Below are 13916 nucleotides of genomic sequence, written 5' to 3'. Positions count from 1 at the left end.
GGAGTGGGGAATCAAACCTGGTTCTCCAGATCAGAGTCCACCGCTCCAAACCACCGCTCTTAACCATGATCTTGGGCCAATTCCTCTCTCAGTCTAACCCATCCTACCTCACAGGATTGTGGCAAGGATATAATGGGAGGAACCACAGACCCTGCCCTGAGCTCCTGGAAAGAAGGAAGGGATAAAATGCACTGAAATAAATTTTACTTCTCTGCTAGGGATCGTCCATAACATCCTTTTCAATTCTGTAGATATGGCATTGGAACCATTGTCATAGGAGCCGGATTTTGTCGGCGGTTGTATTTTAATTGATCACTGGTATTAAATTGGTGAAGTGCTTCTCCCCAACTGCAAGAGAGTTAACTACCCATAACTGTCCATTACGGAAAACAATTAAAAGGAGTGCCTTACCCCGGTTTTTAGGTCTACGGAAAACCAGTTTGGCACGTACACCATTTTAAACCTTTTTTTAATCTCTTCTTCAAGGTCCATTTTCCCAAGGTCTTCTACTTTACACGCCTGTATGTGAGAACCGCAAATATACAGCTGTTACCCCGCACAGAAAATGCCACAAACACAGGTCACACTTAGTTCTGGATGCTCCTGTGCTCGCTGTCACTCAAGCTGAATACCCCGATGCAGCTCGAGAGAGACAATCCCACGATACAGACGATTACTTATGTTGGCTAGACTAAATGCCATTCCATCATGGGTGGTCCTTTTTAATTTTGATCTTAATGTGACATTGTTCAGGGCGCAATTGGCCATATGAACAGCTATCATTAAAGTAAAGCTCCCCGAGAGAGATTAACAAGTAAAACAGGGTGCTTAAAACACACGCTTCCATCCTTCACTGGCATCTACCCTTTGTACTATTCATTAGCTACTTGATAGTGCACATGCCTTTTTTTTAAAAAAAACTGCCTATGAACAAGTATACAGCAACATCATTTTTAGCAAGGATTAACCATTTCAAGGCAACTTATTCAGTCTGAAAGCGCCCTTCTTTAAAAACTGCCAACACAGGACAAGGCGTCTAAAAAGGAGCTTCATTTTCTCGTAGTTAAGTAGCTAATGAATAGTACAAAGGGTAGATGCCAGTGAAGGATGCCAGCATGTGTTTTAAGCACCCTGTTTTACTTGTTAATCTCTCTCAAGGTGCTTTACTTTAATGATTCTGTTCATATGGCTAATTCCGCCCTGAACAATGTCACATTAAGATCAAAATTAAAAAGGAACTATATATATATATAAGCAGATACCTAGATAAAAAATACTAATTCTCTTATTGTTTATCTTGATTGTCCGAGATAAAAACTTGGCAACTGCCAATGCAGTATTAAAATCCACCCCTGGACAATGCTGCTGCAGCTGTCTTGTTTCATGGGCATCCAAGAGGCACCTGGTTGGCCACTGTGTGAACAGACTGCTGGACTTGATGGACCTTGATCTGATCCAGAATGGCCTTTTTATGTTTAGTCTCGATCTGGGCTGACGAGGCATGGCCCGGCCTGACCAACATTTATGTCATATCCGGCTCTTCTAACAAATGAGTTCAATGCTCCTGCCCTACGGGGTCACCACAAGTTGGCTGCAGCGGGATGGCCCTTTCCGCCACAACATTCAGCTACTGTGGAAGGGAGTCAGCCTGAATAGAAGTGATCCAACGGTGCATCAATCACCCCACTCACCTTTAACACATCCCAGTACGCCACGTTGTTATTTGTATCTTTGGTTAATATGTGTCTCTTGTCGTTGAGAATGTGGCACTGAATAATACTAGCACCCCCTGGTAAAAGGGGAGGAGGAAAAAAGAAAGAGTTAGAGACTCTGTTTTAGGTAACAGACCGCTCGTCCAGCAAAGACTACACAGAGACTAAACTGAGCTCTTGCATTATTTATTTGTTCTTCAAATTTCTACCCCGCTCTCCCTACCCAAGGCCGGGCTCAGAGCGGCTTACAAAAAATTGTAACATAACACTGAATAAAATCAAACGCTTAACAGCATTTTTAAAAGCCCTATAAAATCAATAATTCAAACAAAATTATCTAAAGGTGCCCCTAAGATGTAACACAGTGGTTCCCAAACTTCTCAGGCCACGGCCCCCTTGATTCCACAAACTCAACCCCAGCGCCCCCTACCTTATCCAACAACACAGTTGAAGGTGCCCATCTCTAGTACCCCCCTGCTGCCCCCTTGCCTCTTAATGGCCCTCTATGTAATCCCACCCCCCAGGGGGCGGTATTGCCCACTTTGGGAACCACTGGTGTAACATATAGCTACAGCCAGGTGAGTAAATGGATAGGATCCCATAGGTCAGATAAAGGGAAAAATAATAACAGCGGAGGAGATGGGGGGGGGAGTTCTCTGTCCCCCCACCTCTCTGCCAGTATTGAAGGAATATGCGCCAATATTACTCTTTACCTTTAATAACTTGGTCAGGCTGTGTGCAGAGAGGTGTAATAGGATTAGTGCAATCGTTGTCGTAGTCCCCCGAAGCCCTGAAGTTGTGAATTCCCTTCAAAGTCTGGGAGGAAAGAAAAGTGACGTGAACATGGTTAGAGGCCACAGGGACCCACCGAATTCTCTTTTGTCTCTTCCTCCCCCTTGTGCTTGAGAACTCAGAGCAAAGTACATTGCATCTTAGTTTCTTATAAAGGGCCATCCAAGAAAATGCCATCAGTTCAAGAGGAGTTGTTTGGCTGGGGAGGGGCCGTGGCTCAGTGGTAGAGCATCTGCTTGGCATGCAGAAGGTCAAAGGTTCAATTCCCAGCATCTCTAGTTAAAGGGACCAGGCAAGTAGGTGATGTGAAAGTCCTCTGCCTGAGACCCTGGAGAGCTACTGCTGGTCTGAGTAGACAATACTGACTTTGACGGACCAAGGGTCTGATTCAGGATAAGGCAACTTCATGTGCGCACTCCGTGAGCTGACCCCAGGGAGACAGGACTTTCTTTTCACCAAATATCCCTAATAGATCAGGGCCAAACTAAGCCCACAATGTAGGGGATCCGTGATCAGGCTCCCCAGTGGGTATTTGAGGTCATGGCATCTGTAGGGGCGGAGTGAACTGGGTTAACTATATACTGCAGATAGTTTGTCACAAGAATATATCAGTTTTGTTCTACCGACAAGTTTGTGACTGTTGAGAGAAATCACTTGGCTGTCACTTCTCAGATATCAAAAAGGGCAAGAGTCCAGTAGCACCTTAAAGACTAACAAAAATATTTTCTGGTAGGGTATGAGCTTTCGTGAGCCACAGCTCACGAAAGCTCATACCCTACCAGAAAATATTTTTGTTAGTCTTTAAGGTGCTACTGGACTCTTGCCCTTTTTGACTACTGCAAACAGACTAACACGGCTACCCACTGTGAATTAACTTCTCAGTTAAACAGGCATAAGCTTGACACAAAATTTCTAAAGTCTATGGAGGCAGGAGCATACACACAGGTTCCAATTTTCCTTCTTTAACACTTGGATAGGGGTCTCCCCCTTTTTCTTCGAGCTCCTTCCCTAAGGGAAGGTTTCCTGGCCTCACTTCCCTCTTTCAGGGTCCTCCTCGATCCTTCGCTTCTCTCCTTCTTCCCCTCTGGCTGCCAACCTTGCAACTGCCACTCTCCCAGGGCAACAGTAGAATTCCTTTTTTTTTAAAGCACTCTTGTCAATCAGAGTTCTCAGACCGGCATAAGGCATCTGCAGTTAGCTGTCCATCACACGCCTCTCCCTCCAAGGCAGCCATGCACAACGGCCGCTCCCTCCCTTCCCAAGGCACGCCAGTACAGGCAGCCAGAACCATAATCATGACAAAGCTTCCAGGGAAGCAGAGGATGGGGCTTGCTAGGGCTTAGGACCCTGCACCGGTGAATGCAGGCAACTAAGTTCCATTGTGGGGAAGCAAAGGAAAGCACGCATCAGGGCCCGCGTCAGGACAGTGCGGGGCCTTTGGCGTCTGGCCCAACAGCTGTAAGGCGCAACGGCCACGCGATACTCAAGTTTAAAGCCACTCTTACCCATTTGTTCACAGATGATTTAGTCGTGGCAACCCAAAGAGCTGGAGGAGGATCTGCTGAGCGATCGAGTTCCATCTGATTAAGAGATTGAACAATGTTTATCTGGCACAGAACTATGTTACACACCAGTGGAGAGTGCTGGTTACAGCAAAACTGACTATTCCCATAAAGTTTGTTCTCCACTCAGAAAGGACTAAGTCGTAAATATTAGAAGTGCTTGAAGTGAAACTGTATGCTGGACTATCAGAGCACACTGCGCCATTGTATAGCTTTCCAATCACACTTGTTCAGACCTGACACCCCACCAATATTCAGTGAGAATTTCATTGGCTTTGAATAAAGTATTTCTGGTTTTGATGTACATCTTTGGTCCCTTTTACAATATTTTGATTATTTAAAAAAATACATAAAGTCTTGTGGAACAGATACAAGGATTGTCCTACCTATTCCAATTACCATTATTCCGTATTACTCTGCTGCAAGAGTCAACAATTAAAAACTATTTGTCAGAAAAAGAATACCCCAGGTGATATGATACAAAACCTTGCTTTTGTGGTGTGGTGACTGTCAAGAGAAAGGCAACTTTTCAATAAAGTTTCTATCTGCGTTAGCGAGCAAAAGTATTGGACTGACCACTCTATAAAAGTCTTATCCGTGCTAAAAAGCAGATCTTATCAAATAGCTGGTTATAAGCACTAACTTGCAGTCCTGATTTAGATGTTTTGACAGTGTCTTTAAGCAGCATTCCAGCTGTAACCACTCAGTTATCAACTCCTCTCAGTTGCCAGGTCGTAACAGTTTAGCAAACATGTCTTATCTCAAAATAGAAAACCTCCCGCATATAACAGTCTCTCTTCTGGACAGCTTCAAAGCAATTTCACTCTTAAGCCTCTAAACCAATTTAAATAAAGGGAGAAGAAATATTGAGAAACGGCATAAACAGACAAAACCGCAGATGTTCAGTCAGAAGTTGTTACTCCGTCGACATCTTGGTCCCCCGTCTACTGGACTGACCAAGAAAGAGATGCAATTCCTGAAGTGTGTAAGACTAACTTCCTTATAGAAATAATTCAACAAATAGTGAGGCAGACACGTTTGCAGAGTATGTGCAGTAAAGCAACGCCTCTAACTGTATATGGTACTTCTAGAATGGTCATCCAGGACAGCAGACAGAAGCAAGGGAGAGTAAAAGAAAATCTGATCAAGATATATAGCAAAAGCAAGCCACGGTACCTTAAGAACTGGCGCCTTTTCTTCACAGATCAACACCCGGATATCAGGATTCCGTAAATCCGTACAATATATCTTTCGGTCTCTTCCGCCCGAATAAACGTGAGTGAAGGCTTCGTTGACCTGCAGGGCCCAGACTCCTTCGTCGTGGACTCTGTAGGTAGCTATGCACCTCTGCTGACCGAGAGACCAGAGTCTGATGGTCCCGTCAGAACTGCCGGAAAGACACTGTAACAGAAGCGACAGATCTGCTTAACCTCATGACAAACATACACATCAGAACTCGGTGACTGCACCGCGCCAAAGTGATTGTATAAGTTCAGTTTCCTTTTCACCAATATTCTCTCAGTTATTCAATTTACGTCACTGGGGAGGGGCATAGGCTCAGTGGGAGAGCTTCTGCTTGGCATGCGAAGATCCTGGATTCCATCTCCAGCATCTCCAGTTAAAAGGATAAGGTTGTAGGTGATGAGAAAGACCTTTTATTGGAGACCTCGGAAAGCAGATGCCAGACTGAGCAGGCAGTACTGACTCTGATGCACCAACGGTCTGATTTAGTATAAAGCAGCTCCACGCATTCACTTTTCACACTGTACGACAATTCATCGAAGATACTAGCACGTTTTATGGCCCCAGTATGGAAGCTGAGAATATAGCCTTGGATACTCACCGTGAGGGCTTATTCTCCTCTGAGGCGAAGGGCATCCTGAGCTGCGGGTTGTTTTCCCTCTCCATCCGGGTAGGCAGGACTAAAAGATTCTGACTTCCTGTGATACTTGGCGGGAAAACAGCCTGAGGAAGCCAGTTACCGTCTAGACTAGCTACATTAACAGCAGTAGGAAGAACTCGCTATATAAACTAACTGTAAATTGCAATTGCATATAACCCAACATGAACAGATAGACAGATAGAGCCATTCCTGTGCTAAGCAGGAGACAAGTACTGAACAGTTAAAATTTTTATTGTAAGACAAGTTATAAGGGAGGGGCAGGATGCCCTTCGCCTCAGAGGAGAATAAGCCCTCACGGTGAGTATCCAAGGCTATATTCTCCCCTGAGGCAAGGGCATCCTGAGCTGCGGGACTTATAAGAGCTCCCCAAAAAAGGGTGGGATAAGCTACACTTACTCGACTACATTCTGCAGGACCCTGCGGCCGAAGGCCGCCTGCGCTGAGGACCATGTGTGAATTTTATAATGCTTGATAAATGTTGAAACAGAGGACCAGGTTGCGGCCCGGCAAATTTCTTCCAGCGGGGCCTGTTTGTCAAAGGCGGCAGTAGTTGCCATACTCCTAAGGGAATGAGCTGTGATGCCCTCGGGCACTGGCTTGCCAGCTACCTTGTAAGCTTCAGCTATGCATGCCTTGATTGTGTTACTGATGGCAGCGGCTGACATCTTTTTTCCTTTACTGGGGTTAGATATTCCTATAAATAGGAAGTCTGACTTTCTAAATTCTGCAGTACGCTTAATGAATGTGCGGATGGCTCTCCTGAGGTCTAAGGTATGCCATAATGCTTCGGTTGTGCCTGATGGATTGGGGCAGAACGATGGGAGGTTTATTTCCTGAGATCTATGGAAATGGGAGTTTATTTTAGGCCGGAAGGTGGGGTCTGGAGTTAGGACAACCTTGTCTTTATGGAAGACACACAGGCCTTTTCTGATGGAAAGGGCTCTGAGTTCCGATACCCTCCTAGCTGAGGTAATAGCTGTAAGGAAGAGGACCTTCATGCGAAGGTACCTCATCGGAACCGTTTTGAGAGGTTCGAATGGTGGACCCATGAGAATCTTAAGAACCAGATTAAGATTCCATGTAGGGAACCTGTGAGAGGCAGGAGGTTGAATTTGGGATACCCCTTTTAGAAAGGCAGAGATGTGTCTATGCTGTGTCGTGGGATGTCCGTCCGTGAAAGGAACAACAGTAGAAATGGCGGCCAATTGTCTTCTTAAAGTGGAAGCCTTCAGGTTCTGTCTAACCCCTTCCTGTAAAAATTCCAGGATGCCGGGAATGTCAGGGTGAAGTGGGTCCATTTGCTTTCTCCTGGCCCAGCGAACGAAAGCCTTCCACGACGCGTTGTAAATGCGCCTAGTGGAGGGCTTTCTGGCCTCCAAAATTGTGTTAACCACTTCGACGGAATAGCCTAGCTCTAGCAGTGACCGCCTTTCAAGTGCCAGGCGGTCAAACAGAACCAATGAGGGTCTGGGTGAAGGATAGGTCCCTGTCTGAGAGTGTTGGATTCCGTTGGAATTTGCCATGGATCTTGGCAGGACATGCTCTTCAGAGTTACAAACCATGGCCTCCGAGGCCAGTAAGGGGCTATTAATATCACATTGGCTTTGTATTGATGGATCTTGCGGAGGACTTTTGGTAGAATGGGTATTGGGGGGAAAGCATACAGCAGTCCCCTGGGCCACGGGCTGAGAAGGGCGTCTGTGCCTTCTGCCTTTGGGTGAAAATACCTGGAGTAGAATCTGAGTACCTTGCGGTTTGATTCGGAGGCAAACAGATCTACTAAGGGGGTGCCAAATATTTCTGTGATCTGAAGAAATGTTCCTGGATCTAACTCCCATTCTCCTTCGTCTAAATTTTGCCGGCTTAACCAGTCGGCCTGGCAATTGAGGTCTCCCTTGATATGTTCCGCTCTGATCGAGGGAAGATTGGCTTGAGCCCAAGTGAGAATTGCTACTGCTTCTCTGTGAAGGGAAGAGGACCTGGACCCCCCCTGTTTGTTGATGTGCGCTTTTGTAGCGACATTGTCCGTTCTGATAAGTACATGATGGTTCCTGATTATGTCTGCGAACTTCCAGAGAGCTAATTTGACAGCTCTCAGCTCCAACAGGTTGATATGGAGCAGTGATTCCTGGTGGGTCCAGCGACCCTGGGCTACCTGATCTCCCAATATGGCCCCCCATCCGAAAAGGCTGGCGTCTGTGAAGACTTGAACAGGGTCTTCGTGAATGTACTGTGTGGCTTTGTGCAGGTTCGACGGAACAGTCCACCACAGAAGACTGTGTCTGACGCTGTGTGGGATTGTCACTGACTTGACCTTTTTTCTTGCTATATCTAATTGGTGGGGACGTAGAAGCCACTGAAGGGGGCGTGAGTGAAAGCGTGCCCATGGGACAATCGCTATGCACGACACCATCAGGCCCAGTAGAGCCGCAAGGGACATTAGCATAGCGGACTTTGATTTGGTCAGTTTGGTAGCAAAGGTTTTCAGTTTGCTTATTCTCTCCTGGGATAGAGATAAAGAGTTGGTCTTTGAGTTGATTCTGGTTCCCAGGTGTGTCATAACTTGGGAAGGTTGTAAGGAACTCTTGCCGAAATTTATGAGATATCCATGTTCCTGGAGGACCTGGATAACGTGATCTGTATGGGTGCGGGAGAGATTTGGTGTTGGAGCACAGATCAGAATATCGTCCAGGTACGGGTGTACCTGGACTCCTTCCTGTCTGAGTGTAGCAATGACTGTTACCAGTACCTTCGTGAAGACCCTCGGGGCGGATGTCAACCCGAAGGGGAGGGCTCTGAATTGGTAATGGTTGGGTCCATAGGCGAACCTGAGGAATGGTCTGTGTAGTGGATGTATAGGAATATGGAGGTAGGCCTCCGTCAGATCCACAGCCGTCATAAAGGTGCCAGGGAGTAGAGATTCCACTATTGACTTGACTGTTTCCATGCGGAAGTGTCTTCGAGCCATCCTCTTGTTGATGTACTTCAAGTCGAGGATGGCCCTCCAGTCGCCGTTTTTCTTTGGCACCGTAAAAAATATGGAATATACTCCCTGGCCCTTCTGAGAGCTGGGGACTGGCTCTATGGCTTTGATGAATAGCAGGTGTTGAATTGCTGTTATTGTCCTTGAATGTTTCTCTGTTTTGAGTGATATAGGGGAATTTAGGAAGAGATCCCGGGGTCGGGAGGTGAATTCCAGTAGGTATCCATTTGATAGGATCTGAGAGACCCATTTGTCCGGGTTGGACAAGGCCCACCTTGCTGTGAACATTTGTAACCTCCCCCCCACGTAGGTGTGATCGGCGTCACTGAGGGGGGTGTTTGGGTAATCGGTCGCCCTTATCTGACCTGGCCTGGAAGTTTTGGGGCCTAGAGAATCTCCCCCCTCTGCGAAAGGATCTGGTATTGTTCCATGATCCCCGGTTTGACACCCAAGAGCCTCTCCTGAAGTCTGTTCTGAATCTGGGAGTGAATTTGGGGGAACGAAAGGAATGATACAGAGGAGAACGTTGGTCTTTTTTGATCTGCATGGGAAGGACCTGTTTTTTATCCTTTGTTTCAACAAGGATACTGTCCAGCTTTTCTCCGAAAAGCCTCCCCTCTTTGACTGGGTAGGCCATCAGTGTAGCTTTGGCCTTAAAATCAGCTGGCCAGGACCTGAGCCATAGACCCCTTCTAATGGAGGTGACTGATGCCATTGACCTCGCTACTGAGGACATGGTATCTAGTGAGGCATCCGCCATCACGGTCAACGCAGTTTGTACTCTGTCAAGACCACCAAGAACTCTGAGGCTATCATCTGGTACAAGTTGTATAATTTTCTTGACCCATAAATAAGCGGCCCTAGCAAAGATGGAAGTGGTAGCGCTGGTCTGAATGGCCATGGCTGAGGCCTCGTGCGCCTTCCTCGCCAGGTAGTCTGACTTTCTGTCTAACTGGTCCCTCAGGGAGCCCACCCCGTCTTCTGGGATCAAACCTGGTGATTGGAGGTCCAACACAGGGGCGTCTACTAAGGGAACCTTAAGCATTTCCATGGCATGTGGAGCCAGATTGTATAATTTTTTAATACTAGTGGGGAGTTGTTTATTGGGAGTTGGGTGCTCCCATTCGTCTCTGACCGCGTTAATGAAAAATTCTGGGAAGGGTACTGAATTGGTTGTTGTCTTAGGTCTTGGAAAGCATTCCTTGACCCCTTTTTTTAACTTAGACTTTGGCTCTTCAGATTGATCTGATTCCTCATTGAGATCAAGGGCGAGGATAGCCTTTGCCAAAAGGGCCTGATAATCCTCCCCAGAAAAAAGTCTGTTATGCTGTTCTACTTGTTGAGGTGGGTCTTCGTCGGAATCGAATTCCCCCTCCTCTAACTCCTCCTCCTCCTCATAATCTACAGAAGAAATGGGAGACTTAGAGAGATCCATTTGATTCTCCCTGGTTTCACATGGCTTAGCCTTCATTGCTGCTTTTGTAGGCCATGACCCACTCCTGCCAGCAGAGGGAGCATCGACCTTTGATTTTGCCTCATTTACAGCAGAAGTGCAGTTGGAAAAGGAAGGATTAGGCGGGAGATTGGGAGGGGGAAGGGAGGGGTCCAATCCCATAGGGGGAGGGAGGCGAGTTTGAAAGGATTGAAAGGCCATCCACTGACGCTGGAGGGCATAATTAATAAGGTCATCAGCATTTTGCCATGAAATAAATTGTGCGCCTGCCACCTCCTGGGAGGGGGGGGGCTGCCAACTCCCGGCGGGAACGTTCCCGTTTGCGCAGGGTTACCAGAGGATGCAGCTGCCATCGGATCCGAACGTCCCTGATGCTTGTTGAGCGGTTTAGCCGGTTTTGGGGAAGAGGCGGGTGACTTGCGCCCGGCTTTCGCCCCTGCTCCAACTTTAACGCCGCGCCTTTTTCTCCGGGCGCCCGGTAGCTGCGGCGCTATTTTGCGCGCCTTTTTAGGCTTTTCTAAAGGCGCCTCCGGATCAGGCGTCTGGGTCTCTCCCGGTTCCTCTTTGCTCCCTAATGGTCCGCCTGGGCGGCCGTTGGGAGAACCGGAGCCCTTGGGGTTGCTCTGCACCAACCCCCTTTGATAGTCCTTCTCAGAGAGAAGGTCGTCTTCCCTAACTAAAATGGCGTCGGCCATCTTGGCTAAAGAAATAAGGAGGGAAGAAAAAACGGAGGGGGGGGGTAGAAGACAGACCAACACTAAAAAAACAAGGATCAAGGCGAAGATTAAGGACTCACGGAACACTGAGAGGTAAGCTGTAACACGAAAGGGAAAGAAACTACTCCTAGCTAAAGAAATGAAGCCTAAAGGCACAGAGCTATGCGGAGTTGCCTGCTCCACCCGGATAGGCAGGACGGAAACTGGCTTCCTCAGGCTGTTTTCCCGCCAAGTATCACAGGAAGTCAGAATCTTTTAGTCCTGCCTACCCGGATGGAGAGGGAAAACAACCCGCAGCTCAGGATGCCCTTGCCTCAGGGGAGAAAATACTTGCAGCTAGAGCTGTAATTAGGGTGCCGAGTTGTTTTCTGTTGCCCCAGAAGGTCAGACCAGAACCAATGGGTTGAAATTAAATGAAAACAGTTTCCGTCTAGACATGAGGAAGAATTTTCTAACAGTTAAAGCGGTTCCTCAGTGGAACAGGCTTCCTCGGAAGGTGGTGAGCATGCCTTCCCTGGAGGTTTTTAAGAAGAGGCTGGATGGCTATCTGTCAGCAATGCTGATTCTGTGACCTTTGTTGCAGATCATGAGAGGGAGGGCATCTTGGCCATCCTTTGGGCATGGAGTAGGGGGTCACTGGGGCCCTGGGGGGGAGGCAGTTGTGAATTTCCTGCATTGTGCAGGGGGTTGGAATTGATGACCCAGGTGATCCCTTCCAACTCTGTGATTCTATTTTAACACTGGAAGTCTAATTTCACCAATTTAGGATCTGTGTGTCGTTTTTTGTTTTTTTTTAAAGAAATAAATGTTTTGGATTTAAAAATGCAGAGGACAATATTTCCTCAGGCCAGAGAGGATGTACAACTAGTTGGGCTTCATTTAGTGTATGTTGTTACCCACCCTGAGCCCTGCTATGCAGGGGGGGGGGGGGCGGGCTATTCATATTCAATATAAATAAATAAAATCAATAAATACCTGTGTGCCATCTCTGTTCAACAGCAAAGCTTTAACGTTGTCTGTGTGCCCTTTAAGTTTCATAAGCTTTGCACAGGTTCTGGGATCCCAAACCCTTAAAACCTGTAGAGGCAAAAAAAAAAAACACACACCCTGAAATCAATCTCTTTGAAACAAGGATTATTTCCTTGAAGAAACCTGTTCGGAAGCCCTTCATGCTACAATTGTTCTTATTTAAGACCTCCTTGCTGACACAACACACTATTTGTTTATGTAGAAGCAGGACTGGATATATCTTTGAAAAAACATTCTCCCCACTCCCAAACACACTAAAGAAGGTTTACTCAGGGTTAAGACAATTCAGGTCCTTCCTGAACACCTCCTGCTTCAGATGCAGCAGAGATACCAGCAAAAGGAGCCAATGAATTGTTTCCAAGCAATGCCAACCCACATAATATACAAGTAGTTCCCCCTCTCCCCCCACTCACCACTGGAGGAACTTTTCTGGGGTTGTAAACTGAGGGTGCCAACGTGAGGCAAGAACATGAATGGAGGAAAACTCCTGTCCCTCAGCAGCTTCTACCTTGGTGGTAAATTTTCCAACAGAAGGGAACCAACTACAGATAGAGCAGCATTGGTATATGGGATACCCCATTCCAGCAGCTCAGAAGGATGTAACTACATTACAGAACCTCTGCAATTCCAGTCTCTCTTTGGTGGAAGAGCGAGGAGCCAACTTAATAATTTTAGTTTGTATTAAAATTTATAGATAATTCCTCATGCAAACAATAAGTGTGGAACCTTTTCAGAGCCCAAAGAAGACCAACCAGGGTTCGGGAAAGTAAAACTGAGTCGTCTGCATTAAGTAAAAGAGGGACTGAAGTATTCAGTAATTTAGGCGCATGGGAAGAAGGGTCAACAAAGAAGGCTGGCAAATCAGACAGATACAAATTAAAAAGGGATGGCACTAAAAGGAACCCCAGTCTAACCCCCAGAAAATGGTAAAAGAAGCAGTTAAATGACCTTCCCTATTACACAGCACTTAGGCTGTAGAATCAGTATAACGTTTTTTAATTAGCCACCCACAATCTCCCATCAATTGTGGTGGACTGCAGTTTAGTCCATAGTCAGGTTCTAGATATGGAGTCAAATGCATTTCCAGTAAGAACCTCTCTGGATCAGAACAAATGAAAGCTCTCCAAATGATAGGAATGCTTAGCCCAGACTAGCCTGAACAGAGTTCAGCAGTTAAGCAGATTCTGCCATGGTTAGAACTTGGATGAGAATTTTTCAGGCCGATATTTCAATTTGTACAAACATGCACTGTAAATATCTTCCAAATGAATTCACACTGGCAATTGTTTTGGCAAGGCTTGAGGTGGAGGAAAAGGGCCTCACTTGCTTACCTTTTCAGTGGACCCTGATACAATTACTGTTCCCATCTGATTCATGGCAAGGCTGTAGATAGAATCTTTGTTCCCACTGAGAGAAGAAGCTGTTGAAAAAAATGCAACATTTTTGCATCAAGTACTTCAAACAGCTTGAAACAAAGGGCTTGATGGACTCTGTGATGAACACAGAGCATACATCAACTGCCTTCAATGAGATTTCAGTAAACTGGGAGTTCAGGGAACGCAGAAAGAAAAGACTCTTCAAGCCATGAGAGTTTACATTCTCGTTATCATGGTATGTTTCAACCGCAATTTAAGAAGGATGTAGACAAGCTGGAGCCCTGACCTGGATGGCCCAGGCTAGCCTGATCTCGTCAGATCTCAGAAGCTAAGCAGGGTCAGCCCTGGTTAGTATTTGGATGGAAGACCACCAAGGAATACCAGGGTTGC

At 46.5% G+C, this 13916-nt stretch overlaps 1 protein-coding gene across 1 annotated transcript in view; it reads right to left on the bottom strand.

Moving 5' to 3' along the window:
• The window catches only part of WDR48 (WD repeat domain 48), a 37674-nt gene that overhangs the window by 8515 nt on the left and 15243 nt on the right, over nucleotides 1–13916 (bottom strand). Inside the window, exons 6-12 of the mRNA XM_056857290.1 lie at nucleotides 13482–13570; nucleotides 12097–12198; nucleotides 5243–5467; nucleotides 4010–4084; nucleotides 2426–2528; nucleotides 1692–1789; nucleotides 412–519 (exon numbers count right to left, since the gene is read on the bottom strand). Coding sequence (XP_056713268.1) covers nucleotides 412–519; nucleotides 1692–1789; nucleotides 2426–2528; nucleotides 4010–4084; nucleotides 5243–5467; nucleotides 12097–12198; nucleotides 13482–13570 — 800 coding nt within the window. The remainder of the gene's footprint in view (nucleotides 1–411; nucleotides 520–1691; nucleotides 1790–2425; nucleotides 2529–4009; nucleotides 4085–5242; nucleotides 5468–12096; nucleotides 12199–13481; nucleotides 13571–13916) is intronic.

Source organism: Euleptes europaea, chromosome 11, assembly GCF_029931775.1.
Source record: "Euleptes europaea isolate rEulEur1 chromosome 11, rEulEur1.hap1, whole genome shotgun sequence".
NCBI lineage: Eukaryota > Metazoa > Chordata > Lepidosauria > Squamata > Sphaerodactylidae > Euleptes > Euleptes europaea.
Note: the sequence above shows the minus strand (reverse complement) of the source record. Positions and strands in the feature narration are given on the sequence as shown.